The 20,772-nt window shown below is 41.6% G+C and overlaps 1 protein-coding gene across 3 annotated transcripts in view; it reads left to right on the forward strand.

Annotated features, from left to right (window-relative positions):
- LOC107390709 (kazrin) overlaps nucleotides 1-20,772 on the forward strand; it is a 226,607-nt gene that overhangs the window by 148,047 nt on the left and 57,788 nt on the right. For all 3 annotated transcript variants that reach the window (XM_054746359.2, XM_015967571.3, XM_015967572.3), the window contains exon 4: nucleotides 3,505-3,612. In XM_054746359.2, coding sequence (XP_054602334.2) covers nucleotides 3,505-3,612 — 108 coding nt within the window. The remainder of the gene's footprint in view (nucleotides 1-3,504; nucleotides 3,613-20,772) is intronic.

Consider the following 20,772-nt stretch of genomic DNA (forward strand, 5'->3'; position numbering starts at 1 on the left):
CCCAGGCGGCCACTGACCTATGCATAATGGTAAAACCATCACTGTGAATGAGAACCAGCGAGCAGCTCTCCATCTCCAAAACATTTTCAGTTCCAGGCTTTGAACTGGCTGTACTCAGGTTGGTTTAAAAACCATAATGCTTCCAGCCTCCTTTGTCCACACTGTCATGGACCATAGCAAAGGGAACATATTTCACTCTCAGCACATAACGACATCCATGAAAATGGCATTTGCGTGCTGTCCAAGGCCCGCTTCTCTTTAGTAAGAAGCAGCTTACCTTCTTCGTGACACCAACATCCTCGTCTGTCTTTTGTTACAATCAAAACTGACAACGAGGAACCCTGAGATCTGAGTCGGCTAGTGTGGGTGGCTAAATATTAAGCACCAACTCCTTGCAATCACACTCCAATCCATTAGATCCATTTATCTGCAGGATATTTATAGGGTTCCTTGAATTGAGGTCTTGAGGCAGGTGAAGCGGAGGGGAAAGGCCTGTTCTGACTGGCAGTGATTAATGCCTGAATACGCCAGCTTTATCTCAAGTCCGGCAGCTTTGGGAGCGGTGAATGTCGGTGCAATTAAAGGCAAGTGGCAGACGTGAGGGGGGAAAAAAAAGGAAGTGAGGTTTTGTGTCTATCTGCACGTTGCAGACTGAGCCGGGGCACATGGGCAGTGTGGAGAAGGTTCCAGCAGCAGGGTCTATTCATTCCTTAATCACCTCCACTACTCATTAAGGTCGTCTTTTGTTCCACCCACCGCCTTTCCCTGCACTGTGCCAGCAGATAAAGTATGGATGGCTGAGACGAGAGGAGAGCTGGGGGAACCCCATTAAAGAGAGACAGAGAAAAGATAAAAAATGTGCCGAAGAAAAGGACGGTCAGGGACGGAGTGGCACAGTCAATGAGCTCAGGAGAGAGTGGACTAGTGGTAAAAGAGCCATGCTTAAAATTTTTACAAAGTTTTTTTCTGGTAAAAATTAAAGTTTAGATTAAACGGTGAATATTATGGAAGTCCTAAAAAGCAAGCAGAAAGAAAAGTTATGGGTTTTCTATTGATAACATGACTTAAAAGCAGTTAATGTTCTCTATGAAGCTGAATTTATCTTAAGTGGTTGAAGCCTTTCAGAGGACGCAGTTGCTTCGGATCAGGGTGGCATTGATGATTGTTGCAGTTTTTCCATTTTCAACCGTCAGATAAAAAAATGGTCAAGCTTGAGACCTCAACAAGCAGACAGTGTTTAGCTTAGGAAAAAAGACCATGGTGTTCTTCCCTTAAACGCCCCTTTCCCAACGCAACGTCTGCTAACAGTAAACAGTAACGTGATCTCTTCTCAGCAGCCTAATAATAATAATAATGATAATAATAATAATAATATTAATAATAATACCAATAAAAATAACAGCAACATTATTATTATTATTATTATTATTATTATTAATATTATAATCATTATCATGTAATGATGATGAAATCCTTTAAAGGTCAAACAGTATCAACAAGAGTAAATAGCTAATCTACAAATACAACAAATAATAATAATTTTGTAATCTTAAATTAAACTTGAAAACATTCAAAAAGAATTAAAACAGAGGAACGGGTAAGTGACTGGTTATGGTTGAGAGACTGACCATGAAGGTTGGTCTAATTTCCCTCTGGGATTAATAAAGTATGTTTGAATTTGAATTGAATTTGTTTTCTGCTGAGGAAAACTACTTGTTTGGGCTTCACATAGCTAAAAGTGTGTCATCAGTATACATATTTACTTTCAATTTAATATTTCAATCAAATAAAAAAAACGTTTTGGCATTTATCATCCATCCTCCAGCTTCTCTCTCTCTCTCTCTCTCTCTCTCTCTCTCTCTCTCTCTCTCTCTCTCTCTCTCTCTCTCTCTCTCTTTCACAGCTTTAACAGAAAGGTTGTAGTTTTCGTCTCTTTTATGGCATTCCTTCCTTTTCCCTTGAGATCGTAAACATCTCTGAAGTTCTGTCAGAAACACAACGCAAGGAAAAGAAAACATTTTCACAAGGGAAAAAAACTATGCATAGTAATTTTTTACATTATTCAACAGAACTGTCAGGTGGGTTTTTGTAGCCTACAGCAAATTTGAAAAAAAAAATACATTTGCAAGGACAAAATAATTATGTGTGAGATGGTAAAAGCAGACTTTTGGACCTTTTACCAATTACCCCGTAGGCAGGGACAGCAGCCGGCCTTCTGCTTGTAGCCTGTTTAAAAAGAAAAGTGATGTTGTCATAATGACAGAGCCGCCCCCTTATATTTCAGGTTGCAAACACATCTGTGCTCAATTACAGTAAAGTAATTCAACCAGTAAAAGCATCTTAATGGGTGGGTGCTGGAATGATGGCAGAAGGGACAGGAAGAGGGTGGGAGGAGACCGGGGAGGGGTAGAGGTCGAAGACAGACCTGCAGGAGATGATGTTGTGTGTGTGTTTGTGTGTGTGTGTGTGTGTGTGTGTGTGTGTGTTTGTGTGTGTGTGTGTGTGTGTGTGTGTGTGTGTGTGTGTGTGTGTGTGTGTGTGTGTGTGTGTGTGTGTGTTAGCAAAGTGCCTTCCTATAAGCTGCAGGATCTTTAATTGATTAACTAATTCTCATTTTCCCAACTTTTATCAGCTGCATGTTGGATTAATAGCGAAGTTGTGAGTACTTTAACATGACCTGACCCAAAGCCATTAAAGCTGTTATAACAAATCTGCAAACAAGCTAGGTGTGGAACACAATCACTGTCACGGGACCCCTCGGGTATTTTCTGCCTGAACTGGAAACCCGTGAGGAAACGAGGTAGCGCTTAAGACCAGTCGCCATTTCCCAGGTCCAAACGTCTTATGTTGTTGGTGACTTTAAATGCAACATCTCCTTCTCTGATATTACTGAGTGGAGAACCTGTCACACCGGTGGTGTTCTGTTGCTGAATACGCGAATGCGTTATGAATGGAGGACCCAGGGAATTGTGGCGGTTCAGCGAGACAGACAACCGGCTGGCCCAATAGTTGGTTTTGGTCTGAAACGTGTTGTTGGCGGAGGTTTTTAGGCAAATGCCAGAGAACCATTTTATTATTATAATAATAACAAAATTAATAATAACAACAACAACAATAATAATAATAATAATAATAATAATAATAATAATAATAATAATTATTATTATTATTATTATTATTCTCTACAATATATTTACTATGTTAAAACTTTCAGAGGCATGAAAAAAATGTTTTAAGCTAATTTGTTTTCCAATTTTGCCATTCCAGCTTTAATTCTATTCCATTCCAAGAATTGAATACACACCACAAGCTGGAAAAAAAATGGCATTATTAACCACTGATCATCAGAAATCAAGTTAGTGCCATGGTCGGAAATGTTTAACATACCTGTGGTCCTGCAGCTTAACTTTCATCCGTCGTGTTTCTGCTGGTCTTTATGTGATGTTTTCACATTTTTTCTTAATCATTTTTTTGAACCCTCACTCTTTTTTATTGTCCTTTCAGATGCATCTCCTCACCACAAGCAGAAGCCATCAGCAACTGACCTCTGCTACAAAACTGAAATCAGCAGCCTGATGGACTTCAACTCTCCTGACGCCTCCCTCGACAAAGGTACAACTTCAGGTTTTACGTCACTAAACCTGGCTGACATAAAATCAGGCTTCCTGTCACTGTCCTGCTTTGATATGCTGAACGTTGCTCTGCAGCAGAGTTGACGTGCACACATCCAGAGGATGTAAGCATGCACATTTGCATTTCACGCTGAATAAATTCACAAGTTGGTGGTAAAGCGTCACTCAGGACTCCCTGATCTTTCATTTTTAACATTTGCTACGAATTACATTTAAGTGATTCTATTGAATTTATTTAATTGGATTTTAATACAAAAGCAAATGTTTAAATGTCTTGAAAGGTTAATGCAAAGTGTTAATATCAGATGCTGATTATGTGGTTTCAACTGAATGAAAAATGAATCATGTCATAATCATTTTTCTGAGCTGATTTCCTGTTCTGTGCTCACTTCCTCGTCCTGCCAAGAATCAGTCCAAAGAGCTGCCTGTAAAACTTTAAAGACTATATTTATGTCCATGGCTGTTATCTGGCTCGGTGGCTCAAACCGGTCCTACGCAGACGTCATCAGCTCCACAGACAGTCAGAGTTTTCTTTAGTCTGCTTCCATGTTCCAACACTTTTACGACAAAAGAAGGACTTTGGTGCGTTTAGAGAGGATTGATGGTGCGTGCAGACACACCAGTGTTTCCTGTAGGGCTGTGAGCTGCTGCAGAGATCTACAGCGTCACACAGCCAGCCTGTTGGGACCCTGCTCTCATTAGTGGCTGGCTTGGGGGGGTGTTTGGCTGCCAGTTTTCTCTTTTGGTGCTGTGATGATACTAAAAGGGCAAATAAATAGTCCTTGTTCCAAAGTAAAGGGAGGAACAAAGATGCTGTAGAAAAAAAACATGCAAATTGCCTCAAGTTCTGTAGGCAAGTGCAGGTCAGATATATGTTTAGAATAGTTTTCTACTTTATTTCTCTGATCAAGCATGCAAATACTCCTGCACACAAACACACTCTCCTGCAGCGCTACGTTGCTTTATGCATTTGGTCTTCTCTTGTTTCCTGGGTGCTCTAAATGTGCAGAGTCAGGAAAACTACGCTCACACACGTACCAACCCCTGCAGTGGCCAAGGCCACATATCACTACAAGTTTCATCAGAACGAGAACAGAACAGGCAACCGAGGGTGATGTTATCAGCAAATTCATCTCAGTTCTGCAGCAAAAGAGCGAGACAGGGAGGGAGAGCGGAAACGAGCACTGGACCATTAGGGAGACTGGGTGCTGCTTCTGCACATTAGGTGGCTGTGATGTCACCAGCTGGGTGAAGCTGTGAATGTGCGCTCATTTACAAAGAAGGTCAAAGCAAAGAAGGACTCCCAGAAAAAAATAATACGGGTGGCAAAACAGGATAAACAGAGGAGAAAAGAGCTGAAGAGCACCGTGAAGAGGTGTGAGATGAGGTGAACGATTGCATGAGGACTTTCAGTGTGGATTCTGATCACTGAGGGAGGATTATGCAGAGGAGGGGAGATCAAAATGAACAAAATGATGGGAAAATGCACAGAAGAGTCTTTAATGTTTTTATTCTTTTTAAATCCCCCCTCACATGTCTTCAAGCAGCATAATCAAGATCTCGCTCTGAGATGCTTGGGCAGAGCTGAGCTAATTCATATAAGTTACGTAAAGATGACAACAAATCAAGATGTTTTTTTTTAGTTAGGACTAAAGGACAGATTAAACAAAGATGTAGTGTTTCTGATTGTTTATTCTATGTAAAATCATATTACTATAACATGCTTAGAGAAGGAAAAATGGCTCATATTTCTATGTGTGCCTTCTGATCTCTTCAAAAAAGCCACAGTATTACAGAGCAGGTTTGTTGAAACCACTTTTACTTGTTATTTTTGAAAATGATCAGTCAGAGTTTCACATGCAGGCTGAACATGAATACTTTAGCTTCTGATAGAAAATAGATGGAAACACGCTTGGTTTAGAAAAGACTGACAGATCTATGTCACACTGCCACCTAATGTTAATGGACTCACTCATCTTTACTCGCAACGTTGAAGGCTGTTGTTGGTTTAGCGTCCTGGAAACCGCATTGAATGTCTCAGCTAGCAGAAAGCTAACTGTAAGCATTAGCAACTCTGCCACACAGCAGAACTTCTTCAGGTTTGTGTTATTTGTGGTGAAAAAACATCAACATTACAGAGCAAATAGTCAGTGGTATAGTCAGGGCCAGATTAACACTTTGTTGTACCCTGGGCAACAATATTGAAGGGCCCCATCATCATGACCCAAGAATCACCATAATATGGTCACATACAGAATATTTTACTGTAATATGCAGTAAAAATACTCAATACTTGAATGCCTGACATCACGTAACCCGCTCAGGGTAACCTCTAACCCACCTTGTGTGGACTGACCAATGAGGAGAGGGTCTTAACTTGAGACCCTCTCTTCATTGGTCAGTCTGCATGAGACTGACTCTCAACTGAGTCATTTCAGAGTCATAGGCAGCGAAGCATCTCTGTGCAGTGCAAAAGCCCGGGTGGACAGTTTGTTTAATATAGGGTGACCATATTTCCATTTCCAAAAAAGAGGTCAGGGGATCTGTGCCTATGACGTCACACTATGGCAACGCCACACAAACCACGTTGGGACCATCGACATACATATATGGACAATGGGTTTCCATAGGCTCCAATAAAAAGTTTTTGTACTAAAATGGGAGGTGGCCACCACCGCCGTTTTGACCGTGTCACAGGTTCCGTCCAGCCCAGACAATTCCATAAAAGGGAAGAGAGGTGGAGCTGAGGGTGGGGCTGTAAGGCTGGGATAAACTGACGACACCCGGTCGAACTAGCTACAAGCTAAACTGAAGCTAACCCAAAGCTAATGCGGAGGTGGGAGCTAAGCTAACAGAGGCAGCAACCTAGCTACAATCGGAGTTAACTGTGCACAACACCAGAGCTTCTGAGTCAGAGATACGCCGGGCTGACCGCTGGGTAAAACCGGGTGGAACACAGAGGTCTCCAAAAACCTCCACAAGCCGGCAGCCGCACAGCAGACAAGCGCCGCTGCAATCTGAGATGCGCAGAGCTGCCGCTGGGGAGAACCGGGTGGAAAGGTTTCCATCCCAGAGCTCCACAAGCCAGCAGCCTGTGCAGCACACAGAAGCTGCGATCAGACAGAGATGCGCCGGGCTGCGGGGAGGCGAGAACGGGTGGAAAACAAAGGTCTCCCGAGAGCTCCACAAGCCGATAGTCGGAACCCAGCTCCACCAACATGATATATTTCAACCCATTTTCTAAAGTGCAGCATTATGTTAAATGCACTGGGTTTTACCCTATTACATTTAAATTTCATGGTTAAACAGTACATGTTTAAATCTAAGCTCAGCTCGGCAGTGACCTAAAATACATAAATATAATTTTACTTACCGAAAATAATGAAGTGGAGACTCCTTGGACGCTCTATTGGTGCAATTAATGCCACAGCAAGTCATTTTGTGCAACAATTGCACAAAAAATATCCATAAAGGAATCCACAAACACAGAGACTCAAAATCCCGGAACAGTTTCCAAGCCAGACCGAGGCTCTACTGAGGCCTTTCCACAGAGGTAGCTCTGTGGTCATGTGGGTCGGATGCTCATTAATTATACAGAATTTTAGGCTTTTAATACACTTAAACAGAAGAGTGAGAAAAAATTCACCCCCCTCAGAGTTGTCATGAGTGTAAACTAGATCATTTAAACCAAAAACATGTGTTGGTACCAAGCTGTAAACATGTTTATTTCTGCTGTGAAATTGGTATTTTTAACATGGGAGTCAATGAGGATTTGCTCGCTTCTGACACCAGCCCCTAGTGGATGAGGGTGGAACTGCAATTTATTTCACTTCCGGGTTGGGACCAATTTTAGAGCCGCATTGTGGGGGCTTGGTTGGGACCCATTTTTTGTAAGAACTAAATTAATATCAGATTCTGCCAATAAAAGGGCTCTAAAACAATTCATATGTAAATATTTTGCATATTTATTGCAAAATCTCATTTTTCTGCTTTAGTGCTGCAACAAGGTTTAATTAATAATAAATTATTATACCTTTTGTTTTACTACAGCATCGGTAAGCTTCCTGTGCACAGATTATTAAGGATGCTTGTTTCAGCTGTGAGATTAGACGATAGGCTCAATGAAAAAATAAGTTGTCACACATGGAAACTTTCAGAGAATCCACAAATAGTGGCTTTCAAATGGTTTTGTTACTTTTTTCAAGTTTAGAAAAGCAGCAGATGAGACTGCATGTCTGATAAGTTAGTTTTTCATCTGATAATATTAGAACATGTCAGTAATGTCTGAGGGGCTTTAACAAACACTGTATAACTAATACTCCTGGACAGGGTATGGATTACACAGAGGCTTCTGGGGAGCCCAGTTATGGGGGGTCTGTTTTGCCTTGGCCCCCAAAATGCCTTGAAACGGCCCTGGGTGTGTGACTGAGTTTTGAAGGTGATCTGAATTCTATCAGATGTATAAATATTACATGTGTATAACTTATTTTATACAGGTAAAAACGTGTAGTGGAGATAAATGTACCTACATTTGACTTTTCAACACTTTGTTTTGTTTTCTTGTTTTTATTTAACTATTTCCTGTCCTGTCTGTCTCTCATCTTCCTGCATCTCCTCTAAACTCTCCAGAAAATCTGCTGCCTGGATTCTTACTTTTTCACCTCATCAGTTACTTTGGAGCAGATCAAAGGGATCTCCTGACCGCAAAGCGGAGAGCGCGCTTCGATGCTGCGTCAGTGAGGTGAAATCACCGCAGCACAGGTGATGAGCTCTGCAGTAGCAGAGCGCTTCAGGCACAAATAAGACAGACAGTACAGAACGTGTGCGGACATGAATGATCGTGTGTTACTTTTAGTTTTTTGGTTGCGCCACTTTGAGAATGGACCGTGCGCTGGATGCAGCAGCCTGGAGCGTTGCGCACCAACGATCATCACTCTGCCGCTCTCTGCTCAAAAGAGTCCATGAATGATGTAATAAAGGTAGAAAACTTTTTCTGGCTCCCCTGGATGTGTAGAATATCCAGCTCCCCCATAATTCTATCCCTGCTCCTGGATGAAAAACCGGACATTTTCATCAACACAAGACCCCCACCCCACCCCCCCACCCCCCACCCTATGTCCGGACCGAGAGTGGAAAGTGGACATATCTGGGGAAAAGAGGACGTACGGTCACCCTAGTTTAATATAAAGCGGGAGATTACAGATACAGTATTTTGCTTGTGCCCTTGCTGCCCTGGGCCCTTTAGAGTTCTTGGGTATAGTCACGTTTCTGTTAGCCAATCAGAGGGGAGATGTCTAAATATCAGGAAATCAGACTCCAAATCCTGCCGTATTCTGCCACTTTTTCCTCCAGCTGACTTCTACATCCTCAAAAAGGCACACCAGAGCTTTTCCCCCAGAGAACTGCTTTCATTCCTACTAGAGACCACCGCAAATATATTAAAAACATGAGTAAAGTTGACCTTTAAGACAGTGGTGTGTTTCTCACTTTCAAACTGCTTTATTGAAGACATTGTACTGAATAAGTTAAAGGTTATAACATCAAAATGAGCACCTGTGCTCAGAAGTTTCATTTAAGCAGCGTTTAAGGAATGTGATTCCAAAGAATGAAGTAGTTTCCAGTTCTTCTCACCATTCTTTTAATTAAAGGTTAAAGATTAGCTTAAATTAGTTGTCACACACACTGGCGTGTGGTGAAATTTGTTCTCTGCATTCAAGTCATTCCCTGGGGGAGCGGTGAGCTCCAGACACGGCTGAACCCGGGAACTATTTGGTAGTATAACCCAATTGCACCCCGTGATGCTAAGTGTCAAGCGGGGGTGGGGTGGCGTGGGGGTGGGGGTGGGGGTGGGGGGGGGGGGGGGTGGGTATTGGGTCCCATTTTTAAAGTCTGGTATGACCCGACCGTGGATTTGAACCCACGATCTCCCGGCCTCAGGACAGACCCTCATACCACTAGGGCACCTAACCACCTTTTATATTGTTTTATGATCAAACTAAAACAAAAACTTTAGAACACTTTTGCCTTTTGGATTCACATCAGGTGGTTGAACGTGCCAAGGTGAATGCAGAGGTGCATTTTCTATTTCCAGAGCCCACCTTGGATTCAGACTTGACACAAGGTTACTAGGTCTGGTACAACGAGTCACTGGTATTAATACTTTCTGCTCACCATTCAGATGGCCATTAAAAAGGCCTCTGGCAGCAAGTCCACACTGGTATCTGTTGTTAGAACTGGCACCTTCAGATTAGACCGGAGCAGCACCAGGCCGTTTCTTTTTCACATAATGCTGACCCGTGATGTTTGAAAAGAAGAAAAACAACGTGAACTGAAGTGAGCCGATCTGATTGTGTCTATTTATTCAGCTGCCAGAAATAAAACGCAAGCTCTTCTTGAGGTAATAAAAGTAAAGGAACTTTCAGCTCCTAGATTTTAATGTCTAATATAGAATAAAACCCGTATTTATGAGGAACTTTAGAAGTTGGGACAAGATCAGAAAAATAAAAGCCTGCTAGTAAAAACGTAACACCTGCTAGAGTTTCCGGACTTTAATAGGGAGACATACAGTTATGGAAACGGGAATTGAACCAGCAACTGTTCAGTTCAAAGTCACCCTTTATTTCTCCAAGTTACAGCCACCCGTGTGTTTAGAATAGATCTTCTTAGAGTCGTGTTTACAGCTACTCAGATTTATACAATTTGTAAAGGTGAGGTTTACCGAGAAAAGTATACTTTTGAAATATGCTTTCAACTCTAAGTTAAGCATGCACGCTAAGCATGAAAATAGTCTTCTACTCCTATTTCTTGCATTAGCTGCCAAAAGAAAATAAACAGAAAAATGCTGAGGTCAGAAAAAGACATTCAGATCAAGGTCACACTGTGAAATAAGCAACCATGGCCTCACCTACCTCGGCTTGAGACCGCAGAAAGTTGTGTTCATTTTACAGTTAGGGGGAAGCAAAATGTTCCTCGACTAGTGGAGAATAAAAATTAGCATTAGCAGCACCACAGCGTGGCGGAGCACATTCAGGTTTGTGCTATTAGTGGAGACAACGCTGCAGAACGAATGGAGGCAGTGGAAGAATCACGTTGCTGTTAGCCAATCAGAGGTGAGATGTTGAGTAAGACTCAAAATCACATAGTTTTTTTTTTCATTACCTTCTACTCCTTGGACAAACTTCTACCCCCGAAACAGGAGCACCAGAGCTTTTTTCCCACAGAAAAAATACTCAAGGGATTAAATCATACTAGAGACCACAGCAAATTTAATGATAAAAAATGTAAGACTCGATGTTAAATATTTTGGCAGTTTGTCATTTTTTTTTATCATTTTATAAACATCAATTTAGTTAATTTAAATACTTAATTAGTCCTCAGAAGATACAGTAACCGATGGAAACAGACTGCTTTAGAAAGTCAACACTTCATAACAGTTTCAGTAAAAGCTATTTCCTGACTTGATAACAGAGTTGGAAAATGTGAAACAGCATTTTCGTAAACTGTTGACAGGTGGTCGGTGACAAGCCGTGTTTAAAGTTTTAACAGAAGATTGCTGATATGGTTGTTTTGACGAGCTTGTAGCTGCAGGTGTGCTCTGTCCTGAAGGGTTAAGAAAACTCAGGAGTTTCATAAAGATCGTCCAGGTGTTTTTTCTCTGGATGCATTCACATCCCAGTTAGGGATGTAAATGCATCCAGAAAGAAAGAAGGGTGATTTAGGCAATGTTGCGTGTGGCATGGTTGTTGGTGCCAGACGGGCCAGTCTGAGTATTTCACAATCTGCTCAGTTACTGGGATTTTCACACACAACCATTTCTAGGGTTTACAAAGAATGGTGTGAAAAGGGAAAAGCATCTCGTATGCGGCAGTCCTGTGGGTGAAAATGCCTTGTTGATGCTAGAGGCCAGAGGAGAATGGGCCGACTGATTCAAGCTAATAGAAAAGCAACTTTGACGGAAATAAGCACTCGTTACTAACGAGGAATGCAGCAAAGCGTTTGTGAAGCCACAACACACACAACCTTGAGGCGGATGGGCTACAACAGCAGAAGACCCCACCGTGTACCACTCATCTCCACTACAAATAGGAACAAGAGGCTACAATTTGCACCAGCTCACGAAAATTGGACATTTGAAGACTGGAAAATGTTGCCTGGTCTGATGAGTCTCGATTTCTGTTGAGACATTCAAATGGTAGAGTCAGAATTTGGCGTAAACAGAATGAGGACATGGATCCATCATGCCTTGTTACCACTGTGTAGGCTGCTGCTGGTGGTGGTGTAATGGTGTGGGGGATGTTTTCTTGGCACACTTTAGGCCCCAGCTCAGGCTTTCAGCACCATCAGTAAGTCCTTCTCTGTGGCCATTGAGGCCAAGGCTGAGTCGCCATTGTCCTGTCCTGAAGTACCAGGGTTGGGCGGTCTCTTAATGATGTCCAGCTCATCTGAAAAAGTCTGAAAATTGATTTTTAATAATCCCTAAGCTAGCTAAACTAGGCCATGATAGCGCTGCTCTAATAATCCAATCAGAGGATGGAAAACCTTGTTCGTGATATGCCTGCTAGAAGAGCCATTGAGGTAAATCTGAAAGCTGATTGGTTAATAAAACAGACCTCTTGCTACATCACACTGTAAAATTATTATCCCTGGACTCACCCATCTTGACTTGTGACCGGAGGAAGACTGTGTTGATTTAGTAGCCAGGAGAGTGCTTCTTGGCTAGTAGAAGCTAACTGTTAGCATTAGCAACTCCACCACACAGCAGAACTCCTTCAGGCTTGTGTTATTTATGCAGATAAAACATCAACGTTGCCGAACAAACAGTCAGTGGAGTCGCAGTGGAGTGGAGAAAGCTAAAGCTTGGGTCCACTTCACTAATTGTGATGGGTAACTGGGTGATGATGAAAGCAGCGACAACGATCTAAGTGAGACATCCTCATCTTAATCTGCTCCGGTAGGTAAATAAAATGTTTAAGATAACGTTAGCTTGATTTGTTAGCTTCCGTTTCACTAATGGTGCGTTCGCTTTCTCCTCGGAACTCCAAAATTCCGACTAGAAGAACATGAACGCGCTCTAAAGTTTGGCTTCACTTTACTAAAAGCGACGGGTGATTGGGTGAAGATGAAACCAGTGACAACGATTTAAGTGTGAGGCATCATCGTTTTAATCTGCTCCAGCAGTTAAATAAACTGTTTAAGATAACGTTAGCTTGATATGTTAGCTTCCTATGCCGCCATTGTTATCATCTAATGGTGCGTTCACTTTCTCCTCGGAAATTCTAACTTCCCAGTAGGAAAAATCAAATGAAAAAGGACGGTAAAAGGAATGAAGATACACAGTAAATTTTGTTCACAGTAACGATGTTTGCTTCAGTTTAATTATCAACTTATAAAACTACAAGGACGATGTTAAAATCCAAACAGTTATATGTTATTTATCGTGGTATTTATCAAATATGGTTATATATTGAGAAAAATATATATTTAATTATAAAAGAGAATTAAAAATATTAAACACTCAAAAGTATTGAAAATTGGTACCGTTAAGTACCGGTATCGATTTGTAGGTACCGGGAATTAGTACCGAATCGATTCAAATGTCAAAGGTACCCATCCCTACCTCTGGATGACTTCTGATTCCTGAAACAGAAACACCAGAGCTTTCCTCCCAGAGATCGACTCAAAAGGCATTCATTTATACTAGAGATCATTGCAGATGAACTAAAAAAAAACAAGCGAACTTGATCTGTTATTATCCCAGAATACCCATACGTGTGCCCTTCATTTGTTTCCCACACTTTTGCTGCTACTAGCCCCAAACAAGCCAACACAGACCGACCTAGGTGGTGAGGTCGCACCACATAAGCTAAACGGCTCACAGCAGCTGAATCACCTACACAACTGGAACTCTAGCATCTTTTCCTCCTGTTCTCTTCCAGACGGATGAACACAAAATGATTGAAATTGTAGTTAAAACAGCCAGCCTTGAGTTACTGTTATAACACAGACACTTTTTTTTCTTTGTCCGTGTTCTGCCCTTGCTTACGTTTGACCTCCTTGAGTGGCTCAACAAGAACTTGATTGAAATCTCAAACTGAAAATGAACAGTGCAGCAGCCCTTTTCTGTTTTGTATTTTCCAGAGAAGGTTTGCAGTTTTCCTTTCCCTCTCAGTTACGTCACTTTCAAGACTACATTCCTTAGATCTTTCATATTTTTTAATAAACACAAATATTTTGGTGTTTTAACAGATAATGATTTCTTGCTTGGACCATTCTTCCTTTGTTCATCGTCCTACTGTTCACGACTCACCGCTGTTTTTCTCTCCATTGGTTCTCACTTTGTGACTCACGGGCTGACATTTCTCACTGAGCCGTTCAAGGTTGTTGCAGAGCAAGATGCCATGTTGAGAAGGATGACAGGAACAGAAAAGAAGGGAAAGTGGCAATTTATGAGGAGAGGGTGTCCATTAACACCAGCTTTAAGAGCTATAAGCCCCAACTGAAGACAGACTGTGAGAAGATGGAGACCACTTCAGGCAAAGAGCTGCAGTGATTAAAAGTTAGATCATCCCATCCACACACGCACACACACACACACACACACACACACACACACACACACACACACACACGATCAGATGTACGCAGACTGGTTTAATCTCTCCCTTGTGGCTTGTTTTGCACCAGTCTATCTCTTATTCTTGGGCACATGAGGCAATAGTTGCTTTACTTTGAGGTATTGCATAAATGACTGCAGAGGAATTGGCTGTTGCACTTGATTTAATTTAAATGATAATAATCTGAGCTCACTACCTCCTGGCTCACTGGATAATATGGAGAATAATAGAGGTTAACTGTCATTAACATTGTCAGAAATGTGATGAAGTCAAACATTTGTGTTACAGCGACTATTGTGTTTGCCGTGATCATTTTAGTGTGACGGTATGAAATGTTCTAATAGAAAATATCAGGCAAGTATGTTCAGCTTATGAAGGATCAGTGATTTTGTGTCTCACCTCTAACTGGACTTGTTATAACTGTCTTTATAAAGGGACTGTGATCCACCTTTTAGGGATTTTCACACATTTTACTCACTAAACGACACAATTGGTGATTCCCCACTTTTTAAAATATTTTTGGACCCAGTTTATGTTTCTGCTTTTATTTTCTACAAAAAAGGACAAAATCCGAGTCGTTACACATCTTTAGATTTCTAACATTAACCTTTTTGGGAGTGAGTGACTATGACTTTAGTGCACTTTTAATATTGATGTGTTGCCTATATCAGAAACTGGAAATGCAAAAATATAGATGGATGGATGGATGGACAGACATAGAGTGTGTTAAGGGTTCTGAGTTCACACTCAGTGGATTGCAGTTTCGATCACAAGGCTCTGTCAGCTCTGTCAGCCATTGCGTTCTTGGGCAAGACACCTTACCCTCCTTGCTTGGTGGTGGTTGTAAGAGGGACCGTTGGTGCCAGTGCTCAGCAGGCTCACCTATGTCAATGTGTCCCAGGGCAGCTGTGGTTACAATGTATGTACTGTATGTTGGATGGATGGATGGATGGATGGTTCATGGATGGATTGATGGATGTATGGATGGATGGGTGAATAAATGGTTGGATCATTCATGGATTGATGGATGGATTGAACATGGATGGATGGATGGATGGATGGATGGATGGATGATGGATGGATGGATGGATTGAACATGGATGGATGGATGGATGGATGGATGGTTGGATGGATGGATGGATGGATGGATCTGAGTGGAGTTTCTATTCTGTCTTCTAAAGCCCATAAAGTGTGTTTATGGTCCATGAAGAAGCAAAGAATCCTAAATTCTTCTGGTTAAACATTCAAAGATCAATCAGGTTGATATTCTATATTTATATAGAATCATCATATCTTATTGGTCATAATTTAACCCCCCAATTTCACCACATAATAACATTACCGTTGGTGACTTAAGTCTAACAACCACTGAAAGAGTGTAAAAGCAGCATGAAATAAGCAGGAACATTTAACTTTAATTACAGAGAAATGTAAACATGTTCAACTGCAAGTTTAAGGGGACTTGTAACATAATCTGCCTAATAACAGCAATATCCTGTACGATTCCTGAAATCCCGTCTGTAGATCCACGTTATTGAGCTACCGTTTCCTCTGCAGAACTCCCAGAAATGTGAAGTAAAAGTTACTCTAAAATGCAAAGTCACAATCTTGAAAAAAGCTGGGATGAGTAAAAAAAAATCTATGCATGATCTTATACGTGTCATGGATCCTGAGGCAGGTTAACAGCTGGTGGACCTGTTGTTGCTGTGCAGCCGTCTGCTTCTGGACTTCATATAAATCAACACGCACCTGCCTGTAAGCCCACACCTTGGATAAGCTCCCTCCCTCTCCTGCCTGTTTGTGCACATGTCTTGTGTAATGTGGGAAAATGCAGGTTACAGCCCCACTGAGCTCTCTCACCTGAGCTCAACTTTGAGCAGTGGAGGAGGGGCCGGGTGTACTGTATCAACCCGTGGGAGTTACCTGGAACAGGTACATTCAGAGAGGAAAAGGGCACAGTCAGAGCTTCTGCTGTCAGCTGAGCTTGTCTTTCTAAGGGAAACATCTGAAAATGGTGAGATTTCAGTAAAGAGGACTTGTAAAACAAGGATTTTTTTTAAATCTTTGGATGTCTGAGCCCGGCACACTTGACTTGACAGATCCTGGAATTCTGTGGAAAACTCCCCTCCGGAGAGGGGATGAGGTCAGACATGGAGAGAGGAAAGCCTGGTGAGTGAGTGGAAACAACAAGTGCAGCAGCGACACTTTTAATGGAAGGTGAAGCGACTGTCAGGGCTGTAATTTTCTCAGGTTTTATACTCTGAGACTGAGTTTTTTGCTCTGGTAGGTGTCATGTCTGATAGAGAGTCACATGTTTTAGCCGTTGGGGGACTTTAACCTGATCTGACCCCAGCTTAGCCATTACTGTTTGAACTTTGGACACTCAACCGTGAATTAAATAGTTGTCCTGCTGAGGAGAATAAATTACAGGTGAGTTTTTCTTTTGTTTTATTGCACGTGTTAATATAAATCTTAATTCTGACGTGTTTAGATTGTTTTGAGTGAGTTTTGCATCCTGTTGATGAGCGGGTAGCCTACATAGAATCAGGTGCATGTCCAAACAGGGCTTATTTTGAATGTAAACAGTGTTTTTCCAGCTTTAGCCATTTTGATTCTAATGTGAAAATCAGGTTGTGCTTTGTAGGAAAAGCTGTGCATGTTTTATTTTTATCCTCATGTTCCGTTCGTGTACTTGTGGTTGAACTTTGGCTCAACCTTGAGCTAAAAATAGCCCAAAGGCAGAGGTAAAAGTTCATAAACTGAATAGATTCAACTCCTCTGATCTCAGTAAGTTTCTCTTTAGTCCGGTGGCAGCTGACAAACGGGGATTCAGAAAAGTGTTGTTATTCTCCTAAGCTTAATCTCAAGGTGTGATTATACGATTATTATGTCTGAACGACTGGAGAACACGGATAACTTGTCGTTATGAATGTCAAGTGACGATGTTTGTTCATTATAGAAGTCAATTACTTATCTCTGTTCTCACGTTTCTTTGAAAACGGACACTTATTCAGTTTGTGGTTTGCTCTTTATAAACTACAACTTCTGAAAATACATAAGTAGAGGAGCAGGAAGGGGTGTTGTGACTCTTTGGTAATTCCTCTCCGTCGTCAGAGACAGTTTGATTACTGACTGAGTCCAAGTCACCCAGAAGATCAGGACCTTTTATAAACTGCTCCGACACGGAAACTTGCTTTGATCACATTAAAACGGTGTCTAACAGAAAGTCTGGTTCAGGTCAGGCCAGTGGGTCTTACCACAGATGTCTGCTTATGTCAGTCGCCAGTGTCAGATGAGGGCATATGTATGACTAAATGACATTTTCGGCTATTTTTAATCATGCGTTTATGTAGGGATTGATAAGGCTCCATATAGACCCTTTTACTGTTTGTAAACAATATGACGTCAGCGAGAATGCGCGCGCAGCTTGGCAACAGAGAATGGCGTTGTGTCAGGCTTTATCAAGCTACACTGCGGGGTTATCACCAGCAAATCTTGAATGTTATATTATTAAACTCACTTTAACGAATGGCAACAGACTCCCGGATCCCTGTGGCATTACGGAATGGGTGGAAGATGTAGGTGCGTGGCCAGATATCCAGTGGCCCGATATATACACGTTTTTAGTGGAGAGGCCCAGTAAGCACACACGTGAGAAGCTACGGGCATACAAATCGTTAGATGCATACAACTATGTTGTCTGTGGCCACAAACAGAAAGTAAAATATCACCACATAGACTCTGAGTAAACACAGAAGGCACAAAATCAGGACTCGAGGAGTCCAATGACACCTCGCCTGTAAATAAATATACTGCTTAAAAGCAAACCAGCAAACGCAACTTACTTTATTTAATAGAACACACGTTAACCAGCTTTCTGGTGTGATCTTAGTACATAATTACCTTACCTGATATAAAATGGGCGCTACAAACTCGAGCATTTCGGATCGTGTTTTCAGTCGTTTTCATCAACCCTTTTGATGGCCTGCAGCCACAGACGCCTCCGATTTTGTTGAAATGGATGTGCTCCCTTCGGAATTCTGTAAAGTTTCAGTCCACTGCTTGAAGAGAAGCGATTCTGGCATCCATACACGCAACAACCCGACATTTTTATGTGCTCAGAACTTCAAAACAAAGGGTTTCAAACGCTGTTTTAGTATCGAGTGTGAATGAGGAAGCCTTCACTCTCGTTGCCAGGCTGCGCGCGCAACTTTTGATGACGTAGGTAGTAAAAGGGTCTATTGTAAAACCAACTGCTAAAATGAAAACGTTTATTTCAATGCATAGAACCCAGCCGCTCTGTGGCTGTGGGCCGTCTTATGTTTCCAGCTGACTTGGCCTGACAGGATAATTGTAGCAGCAGCTGATTTTTGGCTCCGGTTGTGTAATTGCCATCGTTCACTGACTGCCTCAGGTGAATGCAGCAAACTGCTCCCTCAGGTGCTAGCCAGATTTCTTTTTGCTGCACACAGGTAACAATTTAGAGCAAGCCACTGAGATTCAGCTACCTGTCAGAATCAAGTCAGATGTGGTAATCATGCGCCCTGCAACTTGCTGAGTGCATGAAGTCGTTTTGTATTTCAGCAAAGATGGACTGATTGGAGCCTTCATCGCGGTCCCTCTGTCTCCGTGTTTTAAGGCCCCAGAGCATAATCACATTCACTTCAAACCAAAGCAAAGATTCAAAGTCACAAATCTAATTCATCTCTCTGTTGGATGCTGATCTCAGGCCAATCCTCCACCGCTCTTCTAACTGATAAAGAACAACGACAGATCGGGCTGTCTGCAAACCTCTGAAAAGGTAGCTCCCATTTACGGCGACAGCCTGTTCAATCTTGGAGCTTTATTTACTGATGCTATCAACAGAAACGCCACTTATTTCCTAAACTGAACAAATGTAACTGGCATGTTTCAGATCAGGGACTTCCAGACGGAACTACTATTACTCTGACAGCTCTGTAGTCGAGTTTTTTTCTCCCTCTCCTGCCAAACCATCACTGTCATCTTGGCCCAGCACATCAAGACAACAGCTTTTATTTTTGGTAACAGAGCATGCTTGCTGACATGTCTTTGATTGGTTTGAAAGATTGCAGGGTGTTGTCACGATGGCAGGTAGTGTGTTGGATGAAATATCCAAAATGACACATTCACTGCCCTCTCATTTGGCTCAGGCTATTAATACCTACACCTACTCCTTTAGCAGCAAACGTCATTTTTCAACCATATTCACGTAAACATACATACAGTAGCGAAGTCCTCTCTTTGCCTGCTCGTTTGAATTCTTTCAACATTTTTGGGAATGCCTGCTTTGTTCTATTTTAGTCCAAAAATACACGATCTGTGGAGAAAACAACAAATCTGAGTAACATGTAACCAAACAATGAGATGATGAAATTCTGCAGTTTTTAAAAGTTGTATCAACGTTGTCATTATACTCAGTGGCACATAACAGAGATAGCCTTTTTATAGTCATATACACACACACACACACACACACACACACACACACACACACACACACACACGCACGCACACACACAAGCACACACAAACACATGAACAACCCCCCCCACACACACACACACACACACACAACAGTGTACACACTATTAGTCATGCCAGAAAATAGGCAAATAGTGCATATTTCTGCAATTATAGTCCCCTCCTCTTTTATTTTCTTCTGTCATTTATTTCACACATGAATGCCTGCAAAGCTAAAATATTGGATGATGAATTACAAAAACTGCAAAAAGGGCCCAGAGAGCACAGGGAATAGTTGGTAGCCTGCACTTTCATAATCATGGCTCTCAACAGTTTTATAGTTTTTGAGGAAAAGTTCCTCAATTTCTTTTTGAGCAACTCAGTTATGAAATATTCTAAGAAAAAGTAAAGTGAGTGAACAATATTATCCAGAATGGTGCCAATGCCAAACAAGGGCTATTATCTCACTGGGCTCCAAATCTTAGAGACAAATTGCAAACAAGATCCATTAGGGATTCCCCAAAATGTCTCAAAATGTTTGCAAGGGATCTAGTTTTCATCACAGACGTCTCAGTGTGCCGCTGTCCAGTTGCTGAAATTACTAACATGGTCAGAAAAGTTGCAAGATCGTTGTCCAATTTTTCTAATTTGAATTGCATCTGGGCCTCATCTCACTTTAGGTTCCTTGGGATACAAAGAGTTAAAAATGTGAGACAGCTTTAAAAAGAGCAGGTGACTTATTCAACTTTGTTACTAACGGAAAACAAGGTATTTGAGCTAAAGCAACACAGAGTTTTTAACACTTTAAGCAGTTGCGTCCATCACCAGCGTGTGAACGTGTGTGTCTAGCACACTGCTGCTAACCACTAAAACATTCTCCCTCTCCTGATAATAACTTTTTGCTTTCCTTGACGTTGGATAAATACAATACAATAAAGTTTATCTCTCACCAAATAGAATATTTACTAAGAAATCACAACATAACTGTAGACACATTACTTTGTCTGTGTGTGTGTGCGTGTGTGTGTGTGTGTGTGTGTGTGTGT

Source organism: Nothobranchius furzeri, chromosome 15 (assembly GCF_043380555.1).
Source record: "Nothobranchius furzeri strain GRZ-AD chromosome 15, NfurGRZ-RIMD1, whole genome shotgun sequence".
Lineage (NCBI taxonomy): Eukaryota > Metazoa > Chordata > Actinopteri > Cyprinodontiformes > Nothobranchiidae > Nothobranchius > Nothobranchius furzeri.